The following is a 21,112-nucleotide window of genomic DNA, read 5'->3' as shown; positions in this document are numbered from 1 at the left end:
GCAGCTAACCACATCCCACTGTGAAGAAGCATCGGTTTTGCTTGATAGAGGGTAATCCCTCCTTCAATATAGGAAAAGCCACTCTCCAACAGTGAACGTTTTGTGCTGTGACAACACATGTCTATTACCTCTTAAAATCCATTCATCCGTTGCAATTTCTTACACCTTCAATAAAATAATACATACAAACGCATAAAACGGAAGCTAAATAATCATATTTTTTTAAGAAATTTCGTTAACAAAGGCGTAAAATTTCGCAAGTCGCGTTACGTCAGAGGTCAGTTCGTCGATTGAGATACAACGACCTATATCCGCAGGTATCAGCTGTGAGTGACGTCACGAGGTTGCTGACACCGACACGATAATGTTCGGCCGATGCCAAATACTGACGAACGAGCTCTTTGTGTACAATGTAGTTTTAATATTCGGCTTAGTTTAGACTCCAGATATAATACAAATTACAAACTGTACCTATCAAATCGTTGTCAGCTGATCTTTTGTAATTTAGCATGTTATTTGTGGAGATAAATAAAATAAATTTATAATAAGTATGCACGTTCCATCTTGGGGAAAATATCGCTTGTACTCAACCAAGTTTAATGAGCCTTTTTGTTAATAAGTTGCAAAAATGTTTATTTTTTAGACGTGCTCGGTACCTACTGTAATTCTGGTTTGTTAACTTAAGTCTTGTTTCTTGTGAGAAACTTGCTTACAAAGGTTTAATAAAAAATTCAGCGTGGCAATGACTTTTGTCAATGAGTTTTATAAAAAATTGTTGCAAATATAGGTATGCAAAGTAGTTCTAAAAGTTAGCTTTATTACGTAAACTAGCTTCTGCCCGCGACTTCGTACGCGGATCCTGTCCCTTATGCCAGCGACTACGGAGTCAGCAAAATCAAAGATCTGAATAGTCGCAATAGACGTGAACATAGGGATAAAAGTAGTGATTCTAATTAGTCCGCATTTAAGTTGTGTGTGGCAAAAATATTACGTAAATAATCATTAAATAGATGACAAAGTCGTGGTGACTTAGTGGAATTCGTGGTGGTTTAGTGGGTAGAGAACCAATCTCTACCCACTAAACTTAAGTAAGAGCGTGCGTCTTTGATTCCAGGTCTGGTAAGTGCCTGCCAATGCAACTTTTCTAAGTTCGTATGTACTTTCTACGTATATTTTGGATACCAATGACCGTTATTTGGAGGGGATGTTAAACTGTAGGTTCCGGCTGTCATTGAACATTCTTGGCAGTCGTTATGGGTAGTCAGAAGCCAGTAAGTCTTACCAAGGGGTGTTGGTTTGAGCGGGTAATCGGGTTGTGGAGGTCAGATAAGCAGTCGCTCCTTGTAAAATACTGGTACTCAGTTGCATCGTGACTGGAAGTCGACCCTTACATAATTGGGACAAAGGCTCTTGAGATAATAACGACAATAATAATGAGATATAGGCACCGCAGGACATCTGAGGCTGATGACGGGGAGTAGCGACCCCGCGGGGCTATATATACTGAGTTCTCCAGGGAGTGTATACTGTCCCCCATCTCCGGCCGGTCGGAGTGAACCATGACGGGGGTAGATCTCACGCCTCTGGCTTGGCTTGGCCGTCCAGAGTGGAGCCGTCGCTAGAGCAGGATTAGTAGCCTTGCTCGGAGGGTAGGTGCCTCATGGTAAGCACAGGGAGCGCGTAATCTACGTTTAAAGTCCGCCGAGGTATCCTCACCCTTCAGCCGCTCATATCCCTGTTGCCCTCTTGTTGCTATTCAGTGACTGGTTCCCGGGGGCCCAGTAAGTGAGGTGGCGAGTCTCCACCTGCCGTTTTTACATGTACCTAATACATTGTCATCCACTAACATCCCATCACAATAGCCCAAGTAGTTTTCCTCAATAGTTAGCACAGAACCGGGGATTGTCTTTTTTTTTAACGACGTCCACCGAGGATTGTCCTTGGATTCATTTCTATAGTGTATAAAGGGATAATCGTCGGTTAAATTTGTACTAAGCAGTGACTTAACACGAAATTCAAGCGTTGTTGATCTTCGTTATTATTTGTTTGTGTGAGAGAGAAAAGAAAAATGCGTCAATAGAGAGTGCTTATCAGATTGAACAACTTTTGCTAAAACGTCATACCTCTATATGCTATAGTCTAGCTGGGCCCCTGGAGTTCCACATCAGATGTTTTAGATCTTCAATTTGTATAAGTCAATAGAAAGTGCTTATCAAATTGAACAACTTTTGCTAAAACGTCATACCTGTATATGGTACAGAGAAGCTGGGCTCTTGGGGTTCCACATCAGGTGTTCCAGATCTTAAAATTTATTATCTCAGCTTAAAATGCTCATCAAATGAAACAATTTTTGCCACGGCACCATATTTGTATCCCTTATAGTTTTATTGGTCTGTTGGAGTTCTGCATCAGGTCTTCAAGTTTCGAAGATAAATTATAGCCTATATGTTGACCAGGCTTAATACTGATACAACAAAGAAAAAATCATTGAAATCCGTTCAGTAGTTCGGAAGATTAGCGTGTACAAACAAACAGACATACAGACATACAGACATACAGACAATTTTTTTTTTTTGGATTTGTGCTCCATTACTGTTTCTAAACCCCACCCAATTATTATTTTTTTAATATATTCAATGTACAGACACAGTTTTTTTACAGATTTATTATATGTATTGATAAGTAAAACACGATTGTTCACGAAGGTGTATTTGGCATAACACGAGGAAATGCAAATGTTATCAGTTATCTGCCCGACCTTTCTCATCCGGGATGCTCGTTTCCCGATAGTTTCAAAGTCAGACAGCTGAGCAGACATGTAATACACACATGAAGCTTTAGAATCGTAATGAAGGAAAATTTTCAAAAGAAAACAACTGAAAATTGAAGAAATGTCGAAGATCTGTGATAGAAGTTTGCAAAATATAAATCATGAAATATAAATATTAAAAATCTTTTTAAAAAAAGGTGTAAAGTTATGTATATTTTATTCATTCATTCGTTTATAAAAATACTGATTAGCTATACCTATCACAACTAGTTATTGGATTACTAAGCATTGTTGTCATTTGCGTCAATATTTTTTCATAAATAACGTTTGTAAGATTTAATTTTAATTGACTTACGTATATCAGCGTTTATAGATCCGGTTCATACTCATATTGGATTTTGTTAAATTATGAAACTGTAGATATATAGCTAACTAGCTTTCGCCCGCGGTTTCACCTGCGTCCCGTAGCCGGATGGTGACAAAAACTATCCTTAAACCTTCTCCCGGGTATAAGTTACCTCCCCTCTAATTTTCAGCCAAATCGGTCAAGCCGTTTTCATGTTATGTCGTGACAACAGAAAGCGGGTTTCATTTTTATTTATATAGATTACATACACAGTATTATAATGGTGGTATTGATATTTGACAGTCATAGAATTTCATTTATATGAGATAGTTCACGATTCCAAATACCTACCTGTAAGATTATTGCTATCCACGCAGGAAAAATGATTAAAACATTGTTACAATTTCTAACGAAAGACTTATAGGTACTTAAATCTTTCTTAAGTAAGATCATCTTTTCAGGAGGCGTATCTATAGATCCGTGTAGGTGTAACGATTATTCTTTATTGCATAGAACCGACGTATTTCTAAACTGTAGAAAAACAATTTCTGACGTCTACAAACCGGCTCTCAATTACTAGGCTCGGATTAAATAAAGGATTTCGTCATTAGTCAATACTATAGATAGTATATAGATTTATTATACTTTATACCTATTTCCAAAGACAGCTACTATGTAGGCTAGATAAGAGATTTTCAGTTAATTTGTAATGAACAGCTGTGAACAATAGTTCGATAATAATGTGGGTCGGTTGCAACACTGCCTGGCCTCGCTTCTAAGGCTTGGGAATATGATAACAGTGTTATTTTTGCGTGTTACAAATGTCCATCAATGAGCCACTAACAAATATGTTTTAAATGGATTTTCAGTTAAGGAAAAGAATAAATCCTGCTTTATGTTAAAGAAAGAAACTTTTAAGGATAAGGTTTTGTGGCGTTGCTGATTAACCTTTTTACAGAGGCAAGGTACTAGCCACAAATGTGAAAATAAGAAAAAAAACATGAAACATGAAAATCGATATGTTCATTGTTGCTAACTTGTAACACAATTAGTAATACATTTAATTGTAGTAGTGAATATGCTGGTACAGTTATCTAATCAATTCAGCCTTTGAAACGTTTAGTCATAATTTAATTCAGAACTTACTCAGTTCCTATCTCGACCACTAAATGTGTGCTCAGATAATACCATTTGACAGTGTGGTTTTGCTACTTTTTAGCCGACTGCTGGAAGGACGGTAATAATGGCTATCTTAGAAATTGATCACTAAAATTAATATTACTGGTCTCATAAATAAAAACGTAAGGAGTGGCGGTGATGCAAAATCATTGCGTGCTAAAGTCTAGACACACGGCAGTGTATCCGCCAAGTTCGAGCAAAAAAAGCGACACACCGGCCGTGGGTTATATTACACGAACCATTTCGGGCCAAATTCGACCCCCCTGTAACTCAAAATCTATTTTATTTATGCATATCAAATTTCTAGTATCTGTTGAGACCCCCTCACTTATCTAAAATACAAAATTTCATTAATATACCTATTGTAGGTCTTGAGATATTGACGTCAGAAAATAGCTATTTTTACTATATTAATTCAAGCATACATAGTATATGTAGTTTTTAATACATTATTATTTTTTATTAGATAAAAGTTCTAGTAGTATTAATACTGGTTTCTAAACCTACTTATGAACAATTTTATTTATATCATATTGTTTGTTTTAACAGCACTGTGTAAACACCAACAATCGATGGGTTCAATCATTGACGCACGCGCATAAAGGGTCAAAATACACAGATAAGCCAATCCGTCTTAGAGACAACCTTTAAGGGCAAGGCTGATGACGAAATCGAATGTGCGAGCAATTTGTCACAGTCCTATGATTTCATTATATCCTACTCATTTTATAAACAGGAAATATTTGATTGTTTGTTTTTTGTCACAACTCAAACAAAACTCGGTCGTGGTGGCCGCGTGGGTAAAGAACCAACATCTCGAGTATGAGAGTGTGGGTTCGATTCCAGATCAGGCAAGTACCAATGCAACTTTTCTAAGTTTGTATGTACTTTCTAAGTATATCTTGGACATCAATGGCTGATAAAAGAAGGTGAAGGAAAACATCTTGAGGAAGCTTGGACTATACTTAAAGTCTGAAATCACCAACCCGCATTGAGCAAGCGTGGTAGTTAATGCTCAATGCCCAGCAGTGGGACGATAAAAAGGCTGTAACATAACTACACACAACAAACAAAACTACAGCTATTTGAACTTTTAAAAGTTACACTATCTCCTGATTACATAAGATGATAGGCTGCATTTTATCCGGGTACGGGAAGAAGTTCCCCATGTACGCGGGCGAAACTGCATGAAACATCTAGTCAACATTATAAAAGTGTTAATTACTGCGGTTTGAATAGTACTTTGATTCTGTATGTTTGTGTTCAAAGTCCAAGTTGACCGCAAGTGTAAAGTTCAGAGCGGATGAAACCGCGGATGTGTGGCAATCTGACCGTCAATGTGTACCGCGATTGTATTTGTAGCCACTCTGGATTATCACAATTGTAACATCCTGTAGCATCTGTTAATAATGTTATAGATAAATTAATTGAGAATCATCACAGTTTTGCAAAAGAAGACAAGAGATAATTGATGTTTTTTTTTTGTAAAAGTGCAACTTATACAAGTTGCTCTCAACTGGTTTCGATTTTCCTTTTAGTTTTTTTTTTGTAATATATTACAAAATAATTATAATATTTAAGCTCATTGTGATGAAAATCAGTAAATAGTGTTGGGTCAAACATAAGTTTTTGCTCCGGTTAGATAACTATCAGAATTCAGAACTAGGAATCATCAAAGCCCTAATATTTTACTCTACGTGCAAACCTGTCTGGTAAATGAAAGTTTGCGGTAGAACTAGCCTAGAAAGCTAGAATTGTTTAAGTGGTAAAACTTCCTTATTTTCTAAGGCCAACTCTGTACCCGGGCACATTTCTCAAAATGATTTAATTGCTACGTAATTATAATTAATTTATAATTTATGAAGGCAATTACATTATCTTAATTGAGCTGTAAATTTTTATTATCTTTCCCATTAATCAAGTTATCCAAAAGATTTCTCCAAAATGTTGTTTAAAAACGGTATTTATCAAAACGACATTTTATCCGCAATTCCGCAAAAGTTAGGCACTCATTTCATGTCATGTCAAAATTCTGAATTTTGAAGCTTACTTCAGCTGTTTTAGGTCACATTTAACTGCATAATAGCACTGCACTTAAGTGTACGTATTAAGTATGATGCAATAAACATATACTCTGGTAAATAAATAAATATAACTTAGTGCTAAACATTCACATAATCTCTTACCGAAGGCCGACGACGCGGCTAACCCGCAGCAATATACTCGTTTGAGTCAAACAACTTACTAGTAAGTAAGTATGTACAGCAATATCGGTAGTTACTTCACTTGATCTTTACATAACCTGAACTTAAGAACAACCTTGTATGGTAAGTATGCAGGCAAGCAGTACTGTTGGACCGGGTTATGACACGTTAAAGTGGTCCAAATTCCAGAGTATAGATGATGCTACTATTTGTTGCATGGCTCTAATTGTCACAAGACCACATAATATGATAATATGAACATAAATATGACCACGGACGATCTGACATACTCAGCAAAATTACCGGGGCAACACTACCTATATCACTTTTTTAAGACCGGTTGTCAGACTTTCTGGTTTTTCCCGGTGGCCAGAAACTACCTAAGTACAACACATGCACGGAACGACTGCGCCAGGCGTAGGACTTCTGAGCGATCCAATCCACCCGTGTGGCGGTAACTTAGCCACGAATTCCTTATACATATGTATACGGAACCTTAAACCGTAATTGAACATAACTTTACAATAAAGGCTTCTTTATCGTACTTTTTACGACAATACACTTCACGGAAGAGTCTTCTTTAGATAAATTTTATTCAACAATAAACAATTAAATAAATGTCGTCGTAGAATACTCCAATATTATTTATTAGTTAAGTAGTATATTTATATTGTGGGTCTTCGGTGCTTGAAATAATGGACTAAATACAATAATGATTACAAAATATAAATATTTTTAGATATATAAGATAGGTATTATAGAATATTGATATTTATTTTGGTCACAGATCAAGGCTGCTGGACTTCGGTCGTGTTTTTTTATTGATCATGTTCGAGGAATAACCACATACGTAGCTAGCTGCGGAACTGGTTCGCAATCCAATGGGCAATGGCGGAGAATGCTGACATGCGCAAATTAATTACCTATACCTAGGATCAGGAAACTCACCAAAAATACAATAAAGAGGATATTATTCGAAACAAAATGTTTTAAGAAATGAACCATAAAATATTAATTTCAGCTAATCCTCCGACCCTTTTTCCCAACTATGTTAGGGTCGGCTTCCAGTCTAACCGGATGCGGATGATTTAAAATCCAACCCAATGTGGTTGATTTTCCCAAATAATTTAACTGTAGATTTTTGCGTGACGTGGAAAGACCTATAAAAAATACGCAGGTAGGTAAGTATTTGCCGAGTAAAATTGCAATCACGTGCATAGCGAGAAACATCTTGTAAATATTCCAGTTTACCTTGAAGTGAGGTTTATGCGGTTGGGATTTAGCTGACTATTTATTGACAATATGTAAATAATATCATTAGCATAAATATATCATGATTTTTCTTACAACTTCTGTGCATTAAGATAACCTCTCCAATATTTATCCAATTTCCTACTCATGATTTATCGATGATGACTTCTATAAATAATATAATATAAATATTGTTTATATAATTATTTATAATAAGCTTGTCTAGACGACCGTAGTTAAATTGCATTGCGGAAAAGGATTCGTACTTTTTGTTCGAGCTTTTTGTCCGCACGTAATTTAGTTCGCGTGTGAAGCAGCATTCTTGCAAATAAATAAATACAGTTTATTTACATAAATAGGGCTTCCTCTACCACAATCACAATATCTTGGAATTAAAACAATATCAAATCGTTTATTTTGAGTTATAATTTATTAGTTTTAAGTTATTTATATAAAATATGTATTAGTGTATGATTTAATGTTATAATATTTATGTATTGTATTTTCTATGAGCCTGAGATGATAGATACAAATAAATAAATTAGAGACTAAGGTTTTCCCAGAGCACCCAAATGGTTAAGAACATTATTACGTCGATAAAAACCAATATAACCAATGTAAACCTACTGATTGCTGGGTACACATAAATGTGTGTGAAAGGTACATAGGCATGTGACCGTATGTGTGATGATGGAGCAATGCACCATGTATTGACTTGGTGTATACTTGTAAACATTGCGAAGCTATTGTGGCAAAGTGTGAAAGTTGACAAAGAACTGAGGTTTTTCTGTATACAGGCCACCCATATAAAATTTTTGCATCTGCCTACCTACATAGATTTTTGTCATTACTATGAACACTTCAATAGTTTTAACTTTATGGCTAGGCTAGCTATAAATGCTAGACTTGTATCGTAAAAAACATTTATGAATGAACGTCAATCAAAAACAAAAAAAAGAACAAGTTTTCTATCTACGTCTACACATGAACCATAAACATTAAAATATAACCAGACGCAACCTTTATTGACGTCATGAGTTGGTGATGCAAAAACTCATCACGTGTGATTCTCTCCATCATAATTACTTAACACTTCGACTTTCTCCTTCGTGCTTCGACTCTTAACCTCCACAGACAATTATATCACATATCAGACTCATCCTTAGCATGTAGAGTGCATGTCAATCTTTATAACTAGGGTGATATCAGATATCACTAATCACCTTGTGTGAAGAACTAGTACTAGAACGCGGGAAGTTCTATGAAAGACGCATAGATAAATTAAAAGTATAAGCGCTCATGTGTTACTGGTACACATCAATTTGTGATTCAATAGGATCTCTGTCACGTCACTTCATTCATTCAAATATTGAGATGTCGAGATTGGTAATAAAAATGTTATAAAAGCACTAACCAGTTGCATACTTAGAAGCTTGCGAAATTTAACACATCATAAAACACTTAGTAGTAGCCATAATTAATATTTGGAATCTCATTAGCATAGACAAATCATAAATGACTATATAGAATGCGCTTCTCGCTAAACTGTATTTGGTCCAATGACTTTTCATAGCAACAAAGACTGATATATTATGTAAAACAGTTCGTCTCATGTAATAAGGAAGAAACATAAGCTACAAATTCCTTTGAAACTGCCATCTGGACAAAAACTTGAGGTCAAATACATAACAGCTTGTTACCGAGTCCGTGATATGAATACTAATTAAATAACAAAGATTGGTAACGTTTGTTTCCTTTATAAATCACAATATATATCTACATTGATAATGTCTCTTATTGACTGGAAAATCTAGTTTCGAGATAATGCAGTGGAAATTTATCTAAACGTGACACGAATCCGTTTAACCTTAAGGTATAATTGCGTTTATCAATGGATTGATGTGTTTGTCTGAGAAGCAGATTTATAAATAAACTGATTATATTTTAAAACAATATTATCAGTGTCAGGAACAAAATATGTATCTTAGGAAAGGGAACGGAAATTAAACATGTGCGATATTCTTTTATTTAAACCGTATTTTTTCTTTTTAGACAAAAGACCTTCCGCCCGGGAAGAAAACCTTTTCTCACACACTGGTGAATCACGAACAGCCTTGTAAATTAAAGATTGACGTTTCAGGAATTTAGAGGTATAAAGAGTATTTTACTATATAGGAATTAGTACATTATACTAGGAATTATTCAAAGACTTCATTGAACGAGTTCAGTCATTCATATCACAAATGTAGACTTACGATTTTCCGTTCAACAGCTATATCGAATTAATTATCTCCTCTATATTGTTGTAGATTTCATGGGAGAAATCGATTTGGTAAAAAACACCTGGGAGACGAAAATATTAGAACATTGTTCAACTTGAGTGCTGCTGTGTCCAAAGTCAAAATTGTCTTAATAATACCTTTTGATGGGAAATCATCCGCTGTAGGATAGCAGCGTGAGGGGGGAGATTCAGACTCTTACTGACTAAAACCCATCATGTTCCTTCTTAAGCCTTTTATGTACCAGGGTCGCAGCAACTCTTTCGTATAATCCCGCAGCCCATGTTAGCCGACCTTCGGTAGAAGAGTGCAACATAAGAAGAAGAATAAAATTTTTAAACGAAAACAGCTGTGATACAAAGCATCCCAGCCTTACAGATGGTATATACTTAATGTGTATTTAATTGCGTGACTAATGTAGTTTGCACCGTGCAAAGTCCATGTTATGTTAGATGCCGTGGAAACAAAGACACGCTTATCTGTCAGTTAACGTTCATGTGTAAAGTTTAGCAACACTAACCGTGAATCATTCGTTCAGTACAGAATACCATACTCCTGACTGAATACTATTGTTACTCAGTTTTGTGTACTTTAGAGTTTGTAAAGGGAGCTCGTGGCTAAGTCAAAGGTGTAACCATTATAAAGTTAATCGCTGCTTGCCGCGATCGGTCCGTCAATGGTAAATCATCAATTCAGAAAGAAGGCAAGTCAGAAAGACTGTACTGTCACAGAGGTATCGGAAAGCCCACGTGACTAAGTTGAACCAAATTAAATAAAGAATCGTAGATTAATTAATTCGTTTTAACAATGGATAGCTAATGTAATTGATATCTATCGAACAAAATACCCAAGTACGAAAATATCACTAAGGCGGGGTTTAAGTTAGGTCTTCAAGCAACTAATGGAAACCTTTTCATAGCACGCATTTTTATATTTTATCTTGTATTCGGATTCTGGGAGTAAACAGATTGTCAATAAAACTTTTTGGTACAAACTAGTATTTACGTTTTAGTCTTACAGATAAGAAGATATAGGTATACTAGCTGGTGCCCGCGACTTCGTCTGCGCAGGTTTAGTATTTCGAACAATATGTTTACAAATTGTAGCCTATGTGTTATTCTGATGTATAAGCTATATTATTGTAAAGTTTCATTAAAATCCATTCAGTAGTTTTTGCGTGAAAGAGTAACAAACATCCATACATCCATACATACAAACTTTCGCGTTTATAATATTAGTAGGATAATAACAAAAATATTATTACTCTAAGTAAACATTCAGTTTTTTTTACATAAAACTGTGTCAGATACAAATAATAATAAACAGATATGCTATGTACTTACTTTAAGAATATCATTCCACGTAGAAAATATTTTACGTTTTTTTTAAATCACCTATTGATAAAGTTACTTCTTCATCCAAATTAAATGATTCCGTGAAATATGCCCATATATTAATTACACGATGAAACCGTTAATTTTATTACTAACAGAGAATGTAATTATATTTTTAAAGCATTGTCTTTGGTTTATAAAACTTACTTTACCTGACAAATAATTTAAATAATTATACTCATAAGCAATTATAAAAAATGCATTTTTGTGATTTAAGTAGGCAATTACAGCGACTTCTTTATACTTCCAACTCAAGTTTTTCTTTCAAAATATTTATTATTTCTTTAAAATATACAGGGTTACTGGTAAGTAGACCGCATCCTTTCAGGAGGTGATAGTATAGGTCAATACGGACAAATTTGACCATGGGATACACTGGGCAAAAGTTAACCTATATGTTTGTTCCTATATTTACATTTATAGTTTCTTCCCATGGTCAATTAACTAATGAGTTTTGTCTCGTTAATTATTTCCTAGACACGGGCGGGTTATGAAAACAATTTCTATTGCTGCGATAAAGTGGAACCGACGCCTTCCTTATCACAAACGGTTCTTAGTTCAATAATAACAACCGCAAAACTACATAATTAGTTATTTGCTAGAGGGATATAAATTCTTGCTTTACATAAGAATTCAATATCTTTGCCTTTTATAGGTATTTGCATTGAAAACCATGTGCTTCAAATAGGACTTGGATTTTTGTAACGTTAAGATTAAAGCAAGAATGAAGCCTGTTATATTCTTAATGTAGTTTGCACACATAAAGTCCAAGTTAAATATTTTTATTTCTAACAGGGCCTCGCAGACTTTTATGAAACGTCACACTAGTTGCACATTCTCAACATTTGGTAGGAAAATTCTAAGTTAAATTGCCATCATTTATCTCACTGCATACGCTCTCAATAACATAGAATATGTATGTGTTCAATTCCTTTTTACCCTACCATCGCAACCCGATCGAAAGTCATATCCCCATGAGTCAAACTCAAAATTGTCCACTTCCTACTATTTTGGAGGGGACTACATAAAAACTGGACAAGTCAATTGGGTTGAACGACCTGCACCGATCGAACATCTGTATAAGCAATTGTTGGCTGACGGTGAGTGTTCTTATCAAAACTTGAGTGTATCTAGATAATGTACCGCTTATCGCATATCCGGGAATAGTAGAGGGCGTGAAGATATAAGTCATTTTGCTATCAATTAGCAATGATTGAACTTCGGACGCACGTTTGCAATGTCCTTGATCTATATTTTCTGCTTCATTTGTAATGGAATAGACACAAGAAAATGTACTCAATTTATAATTAATAGACACATAAAGTATTGTAATTGATAATTATATTTCCTATTAGGTGGTTTAATAGGTTGTTCTTGTATAAAACCCATTGGAACTTGCAATACTTATTCTGATTCTCAATGTTTGATATATTGCAGATAAGACTTTGTTACACCAAAAAATCGGAGGTGTAAATCAGATAATCACGTAGGTGTATATATCTACATATAATAGGGTAGTGTCCAGGGTCGAAATAATGAAATAATATTTAGTCCGCTTTTTAGATAATCAAAAAATATTGGATACGTATTTTTTCTTTTTTTAATTAAACATAAAATGACAAAGATAATACACTTCAAAAATTAGGAGTGGGGGCCTTTTACGTCACAGTGTCCTGAAAATTGTAGCAACTTGTGACGTCACACTCAACTTTAACACGCTATATCTTAACAAGTTCTGATCCAATTTAAAAAAGAAAAAATACGTATCGCTTAATTTTGGACAATCTACAAGACGGACTAATTATTATTTTTTAGGAAACTAGACTATTATGGTGTAATACACATTTTCCTTCACCTGGAAGATAAGAAAAAACCTTGCAATTTTGATAACATACCACTGAAATCAAGCAAAGGTTACAACATTAAGTTATTTATGATTTCAATATCTTTTGTTAAGCCCGTTGTAACCGTGTCTCGATAAATTTGATAATTTGTTTAATCCATGGATAAGAATAGATTAAATATTCGAAAGTACGCAATCGCTTGCATATGAGTTTTCATTTATTTTATTTTTTTGTGCTGCTTGTTAACAAATCGGTCATAATATTATATTGTATTTACATTCGTAAAGCTATCGAAATAGACGAAGAGTCGCAAATAGGCTTTACTCTCTTGGCATTATAAGCGCTGAAATGTCAACGCTTTCCCTACTATGCAGACGTTGCAGCGTTGCTGTTTCTAGTAGTAAAGTCTACAATATACTTGCCTATTTTCATTGCCTTGTCAGCTTGCCTATTTTTGATTGTGATATTTGAAACTGTGTGGAGGTTCTGTAATTCGTTTCTAATTTAGTAATTTTACTATTAGTGAAATTTTACAGTTAAAATAGATCAAATATCTTTTGCTAGGATCATCGATGTTAAGTCAAAATAACGATGATGCCATATTTGGAAGTCCAAAAGCTAGTTAAAGCTAATTCGATATTTATCTGAAAACCATGATTATACAACTACATTTACTAGTTTATCCTACGATTTCTTCCGCTTTAGGTCAAAAGTCAGGCCCTGACGCAAATTACTATAAGCTATAAATAGATTTATTTTAATCTACACAGTCATACGGTGATGGATTCTTGTGAGACTACAAAAAATAAGCAAAAGGACTTCAGAAGATATTATATAAGTGGTAAATAATGACGCATTTACGCAATGTTAAGTGATTAACTAAATTAAGTAGTTAACGCCGATCGTCTCTTTGGAGTATAAGATGAAAAGAGTATTGAAGTGATTAACATTATTAATCGTCATTTAAATAGGTACTTAAATGCAAAACTATTTTAGTTTAGTATTTCACTACCTGGTTTGCCAACTGCTCTCTTGAATTCTAGCATTAGAGTTGTATCGTAAAAAAGAGTAGGTCCTAAGTAAGTGATAAATTCTACCTATCATTACAAAAAATGTGATCAACCCCGGACAATAAATACTAGAGCAAATTACAAAAATGTGGCTCCGCGTTGTTTTACCGGTTTTTAGTAAAATTCCACACGACAAACCGTTAAAATGAAAGTCAAGATGAAGTTTAATCATTGGTTTTTTTCGTTGACAACCCGTGACCCATAAAAATCTACATTGTACACAAGAACTTGATCACACCATATTTGGTTCTTATCATTGAAAAAGTTCTTATAAAATTACTTGAAAATTTGTAATAATACAGGCTAAAAATACACCAGGAACAATGTATAAAGTTATTAATAGCCCATGATGCAGTTTTGGTGCAAAAAGTGAACTTGACTTATATATAAGTCGCTGTTATGATGGAGCAATCGAGTCAAGGCGATTGCAATTATTAGGTACGCCTCAATTGATATTGTTATCGATCGTTCAATCGTTGCAAGAAGCACTTTATGAACCAATAAGCGCTGGTGAATTGAGGTGAAATAACTTTTGACCTTTGAATTGATTTAGCGAATAATTTGAATAAGCTGTATTAGCTTCTGAGACATTATATTAAAAAATAATACAGAGTATACATTGAAAGATATAAAATATATTAAAGTTCTTTATCGATTTCGAGTTCTTCGCAAATCAATGAAGAGTATCGATAACAGTAAACATTTCGCAGTTCACGCCACTAATTAAGCGTCAAGGAAATTGGGCCGTTAATTTGTAATTAGCATAATTTTAACTTAACGTTTCTTACATGCACAAGAGCCATAAAACTGTATTCGAAGGGCATGGTTAATGAGAAAAATAAACAATCACTGAAACCTTTAAAACGTTTTTACTACCTGTTTGTTTTTCATTGCGATTTTGTGATTTGAAGTACTAAAGAAAATATACATTTTGTTTATCTTCTGTGAAAACAAAAAATAAAATGCTCATTCAGTTTGGGGAATCCATAGACATTACAAAAGTCACTTTGTCTGTCTCTTACGCTGTAGTGGTAAAACCCATTCTGAAATCTGAGGGATGCCACTTGCGGAAAGACGGGATGATTTTAATGCTAGTCTGTGAAATGATCTTTTGCTATGCTATAATCCTTCCTCTTTTTGTGGAGTCTGTTAATTATGACTGGGTGTCCTCAGCTATAATTCTGTACCTATCGCTTTCAAACTAACGATGATGGCAATAACATTTTGTGATCATCATGGAAGCGGAAGTTACTTTGTTTACCTAAAAGTTTACATTTTCTACATAAATACATTCAGGTTACTATATTACGAGCCAGAGCATCTTAACTTCTTGTATGTGGCTATATTAAACAATAGAAAATCAGTTGTGTCTCGTGTATATCTGCGCTTCTGCATACAACGGGTTAATATGAGGTAGGGATGGTTTCAAATGCAAATAAATCGAACATTGCAAAAGGAGAGGCTACTTTTTTCTATCCAACCACAGTGCGGTAGATTCGTGCTTCCCTGGGTACACGAACATATTCGCGAACAAATCTAGGATTGTCATAAAGTTTCATTATAACCGCATCCTGGGCATGCAAGACTTATTTCCGACTTGCAATGAACAGTCCACTGATTGCCACATCGGTAGATAATCCACTAGGTACTAATTACACGTCTTTCACAATGATAACACGGCTACGTTGTTGAAAGGAAATTAGTTCTGACTTGGCATAATTAATTTGATATTGATAGCCTTGCATCTGCATAGTTATTTTATTTGGGTCACTTTATAATTCGTTGACTATCTTTTATTGTAAACACAGACAACCGCTTTTGTGGTGTTTTAATCAGGAAATTTCAGGCTTTTAGCTTAAAAAAATCTTCTCTCAGAGTAATTGTTAAATGCTGTTTAAATCCTAAGCGAAGACTGTGATAATGAATGTCCTTTTAATAGTACAACTTGGTTATCTCATATATGACGTCAAGTACAACATCCAAAAGTAAAAAGTCGTTCGCAGTAACCTTCTTTGACTCCAAATTCATTATTGAATAATTAAATCGCGCATTATGTTTACCAAAGTTCACAAGCGACAATCATTAGGTACACACTGACATAGAGATAAATAAATATAGATAAGTACTTATGTATAACTAAGCAGCTAATGTTGTCAATAACTTATTAAGCAGTTACGTTATTTACGTCTTGTTTATTATAAGAAACGTGTTGTTTTAAAAAATATATAGGCGGTCACGTTTACTATATTTACAAAACCGCATCCACACAAAGACGTTCAGATATTATCGATATTCATTATCGTGTTACTAACGATATAATCGTAATATGTCCGTACATAGGTATTTGTATCGCATTGAATAGCATTATCACGAATTGTACGAAGTTTATACTTGTCTTGTATCGATGTTAAAAGTGTGTTTAATGCCCTATGTAGGACAGTTCAAAACCTTTATTAGTACACAGATCATTAGGTAAAGAATTCGACCATGATATACTTTCAGTTTGTACTAGATTAATTTTCTTTTACTACTCTTAGATTGGAATCTACAGAAAAGTAACATCGTCCTGAAAAACTACAAAAGAAAAACACGTATTTCAGTTTTCAGGAGCAAACACAAAAAAGTGCACAAAACATTCCATTTACCTTTAGTTATTCCTAGTTTGACTGTGCATGTGATGTTGCTGAAATGTATGTCCACTGGTTCCTGTTTCGGGATCATGTGCAGTCCCTGTGCTGGGGCAGCCTGGGCCACCGGCTGGGCTTCCTTGGAGGATCCCTGGGCTGGAAGCACTGGGGGACTTCCCCCAGCAGTCCCCATGTTCCCCGACGTAAACGCCACACTGTTTTCGTCAACAATCTGCGCCCCGGCGAGCATCATTATTTTCGCGAACTACACTGTTCCTTCGAGTCGAGATCCGCGCGTGCGCGCTTCGGTGCGTCGCGCATTCAAGTGCGCCCGCGCTTCGCTCCAACGCGAAGTGGACTATTGGAACCCTTTGTCCGCCGCCGGTAAATAATTGCACACGCATTTGTTTCACTGCACGTTAATTTGTAAATGAGTGTTGGACGACACTCTATTAGCGGCGGTGTGCGTGCGTACGTATGTGTGCGTAGCATGAACAATACCCTTTATTGTAATGTTATTGCATTATTCGTATATTTTATGTACACGGAGACAAAGATACGCATTTCTCCCTAAATAAACAACAATAGATTCCTTAATACAATTCTTTATTAGTAGCAGAGCTCGTTGCTAAGTAGCAGACGCACAGATCGATCGATTGTAGGGTCTGCCCGTGGATAGGAAATGTGTGCATGCCATGTCTGCATACATGTCCTCCGTTTTTTGGAATAGACTTTAATTTGATGGGTAATGGGTCACCCAGGTAGGTACATGTCAGATATAAGCAGTCGCTTCATGAAAAACACTGGTACTGCAGCTGAGTGCACTAGTACCCAGTTAGACTGGTTGGGAAAAGAATAAGAAGATGCGGTAACTTAGTAGAAGTAATTTTCTTCCATCAGCTTAATTCGGACCAGCTGGTGGAGAGCTGTTTTACTGAATAAAAAAATCAAAGTCATCTTGCGAAGAATGCCGATATAAAAAGGAATGAAATTTTGGGACCTCAAATAATATTTTTTATGACAGTCAAATTGCTTTTATTGAATCAATCAAACTCATCCTTTCGAATATTTGCCCACAACACCCCATTTTTATGGGTCAACAATATCTCTTGTGGTAACTAACGTGGTTGTGTACAAAAAAGCCAAATAATCATTAGGATACTCCTTCATTAAGCAGTTCAGGTAGATTTTATTGTACCAACATTCCTAAAGCCAAAACACAATGAAGTCTAAATAAATAAAAAAAAAACAAAACAACATTTCTTTAAACCAGTGACATCTCTGGTCGTTATGAGGAACTGTAAATATATACAATATCTTACATTGCTATGTTATGTAGTTTTTGTATGCTACACAGCTGATATCATGAATACGAACGCATAGTATCGATGTTAGTTAAAAAGTTCTGAGCGTTAAACCTAGATGGCGCCACTGATTCGTTATTTTAGTTTGAGAAAAGTCAATTTTCCATAAGGCGTTTTCTTTTTCCACTGGCAAATTACACGTGAAATAAAAGCTTCTAAAAAAGTTCGACTTCGAAGATTTGTAAAAATTTGTACGTCTAGTTTCATGAAACTGAAAAAAAAAAATAGGCAAGGCATTTTCAATTTATTTCTCTACAGTTTGGAACGTTGGTAATGGTCACAATTTCGGTACCTTATGGCTACAAATTTTTTGTGCTGTTTATAACAGACATAAAAATATGAAAAAACTAAGTTAATCGCGTATAAAGCAACTATGTATAGCGTGTGTTCTCATCACGTTGTCGTTGGTAATACTTAGGCATTATGCGTAATTAAATTATAAACATTAACAATTGACCTCTAAATTAATATAATAAGCCACTTAAAACTAAATTACCTGACTGTCAACTTAACTTCCTTGATTCAACAAAAGTCAAAACATTCAAAAGTTACCATGATATTATGAGAAATACTATAACGTGACCCTCCGTAGACTTTGATAGGTACTATTGAGAAACAAAAAAAAACTACAAATGTCTATGCGAGTCAAAATGTTAACACCAAGAACTGCCAAGAAGTTATGATTAGTACAAGTTCTTCTTTCAATTTGAATAACTTGTGATGAATAGTAGGTTATTGCTTTCCTATTTTTTTTTTAAATAAATATTACCACTATATTACTATATAATTTTATAATAATCACTGTCATAAAACCTTTACCAAGACTTTTCTCTTTATCTGTCCAGCCAGAAGTTGTTTTTATCGATACGACCGCCCATTGTGTCAGCCATCACACCTACTTATGCTAATTTAAATGTAATAAAATTATTATTGACGTGTCTCGGACCTATAAAAACCTATAATAGGAAAATATTTCAAGTTGAATGGACAATATCTGGCAAAGCTGTTGCTATGTAGATAGAGCCAAAATAAATATTACATAAAATCATTTTAATTTTCAAAGTAATTATTAACTTTTTTCAAAACCACAAGAACACATAAACTGTCTATATTTTTTGTAGGTACCTATGTAAATAAATATTTTTATTTACAACAAAAAATGACAAGATTGAGTCATCGTGAATATTGAAGCACAAAATTAAAAACATGTTAGGTTTGAATAATCTTTTACTACTCATAAATTCATCCAATATTAAATAGATTCTCAAATACTAATAGCTCATGTAAATCAATAGGTACACATGCATATTTTAAAATATTTTTTTTTTATAAAAAAATATATAAAAGTGTATCACTGTGATGAATTAATGAATCTAAACATGTCTTTTCTACTTAACAATATTTCAATAAAATATTATTATGCTTGATATCAAGTAATTCAGACTTTTCATACCTTTAATGACTGTAATTACGTCGGAAAATGAAAAGAATCTTTGTTTAAGTACTAGTTTATCCTTGTATTATATTTTATTCAACCTTAATTGAAATAAATAAGTATACACTAAGCCTACAGGAAAAAAGAGGATGATATTTTTTCCAGTGTTTTTTCAATTGTTTATTTTATTTTTATTAACACGTACAGATTTCGTAACTTTATTTCGGTACGTCCTCAGATGAGTGGGAAATACACATTCATTACCTTTATAAAATTGTAGGTAAAAATACCTTACCTTATATACCTAAATTAGGCAGGAACTAAAAATACCTCGCATCATAATTTAAGGCACCGAACTATACTTAGTAATTTCCAGTTAATTTTGATCATTATTTTTTTAAGCAGCCTTGAGGATTAATTTAAATAAATATTTTATTCGTTTTAGAATACGTAATTATGTGAATATTATATTAATAGAACCTTGATATAATCCGGAGCATGTGAGAAATTAGAAAATCCTGCTTGATTTCATAATCTTAGAGTTAAAAAGTTATATGTTCTGGAAATTTCTGAAAATTATTACTAAGCTCTATGTGACCTATTTTTATCATCTCAGAAGATTAACTTTCGAACTGGGATATGGTACAAACAATCCTACAATATAAGAACGTAAGTCTCACTTTGGCTTAGATTTTCTTGACCTCTCTATTCTTTACTTTTGGGTGACGTCTTTAGACATTAATTATCTAATATTCAATTGTTTCTGTTTCTTGACCGAGGGTTCTTACTTTGTCACAATGATTGATCTATCTGAGGTAATCCTAGGTACACCAAAAGACTCACACTCAGTTCATTGAGGGGAGAAATTCTATTGGTAGTTTAAAAACTTTTCTGCTCAACCTCCGAGCCTTTTTCTCAACTATGTTGGGGGTCGGCTTCCAGTCTAACCGGATGTAGCTGAGTACCAGTGCTTTACAAGGAGCGACTGCCCTATCTGACCCCCTCAACCCAGTTACCCAGGCAACCCAATACCCTTGGTTAGACTGGTGTCAGACTTACACAAACTTAAAAATTTCTCTGCTGTGCTAGAATTTAAATGGTAAAGGAACGTAAGAAATGTGACCTGACTAGTAATCGTTGCAGATACAAGTTTGCATAAAAAAAAAAACAAAACATACCTTTATCAGTGAAGGTAATTGACCGATAAGAGTTCGATGTCCGTTTTTGGCTTAATGTCAAAAAACTACCTTCAAACAGGCTGCCAATAACTGGCCAAAAAAAACTTTATTCTTTTTTTTAACGAAGAAGTACCTATACTTACGCGTTCGAATTTGTAATTGCGTGCCAAA

General features: G+C 34.5%; 1 protein-coding gene across 1 annotated transcript in view; it reads right to left on the bottom strand.

Moving 5' to 3' along the window:
* LOC124629880 (ATP-binding cassette sub-family G member 1) overlaps positions 1 to 17,305 on the bottom strand; it is a 30,568-nt gene extending 13,263 nt beyond the window's left edge. The window contains exon 1 of the mRNA XM_047163536.1: positions 16,983 to 17,305. Coding sequence (XP_047019492.1) covers positions 16,983 to 17,217 — 235 coding nt within the window. The 5' untranslated portion in view covers positions 17,218 to 17,305. The remainder of the gene's footprint in view (positions 1 to 16,982) is intronic.
* Between the last annotated feature and the right edge of the window lie 3,807 nt (positions 17,306 to 21,112).

This window comes from Helicoverpa zea, chromosome 4 (genome assembly GCF_022581195.2).
Source record: "Helicoverpa zea isolate HzStark_Cry1AcR chromosome 4, ilHelZeax1.1, whole genome shotgun sequence".
NCBI classification, from domain to species: domain Eukaryota; kingdom Metazoa; phylum Arthropoda; class Insecta; order Lepidoptera; family Noctuidae; genus Helicoverpa; species Helicoverpa zea.
Note: the sequence above shows the minus strand (reverse complement) of the source record. Positions and strands in the feature narration are given on the sequence as shown.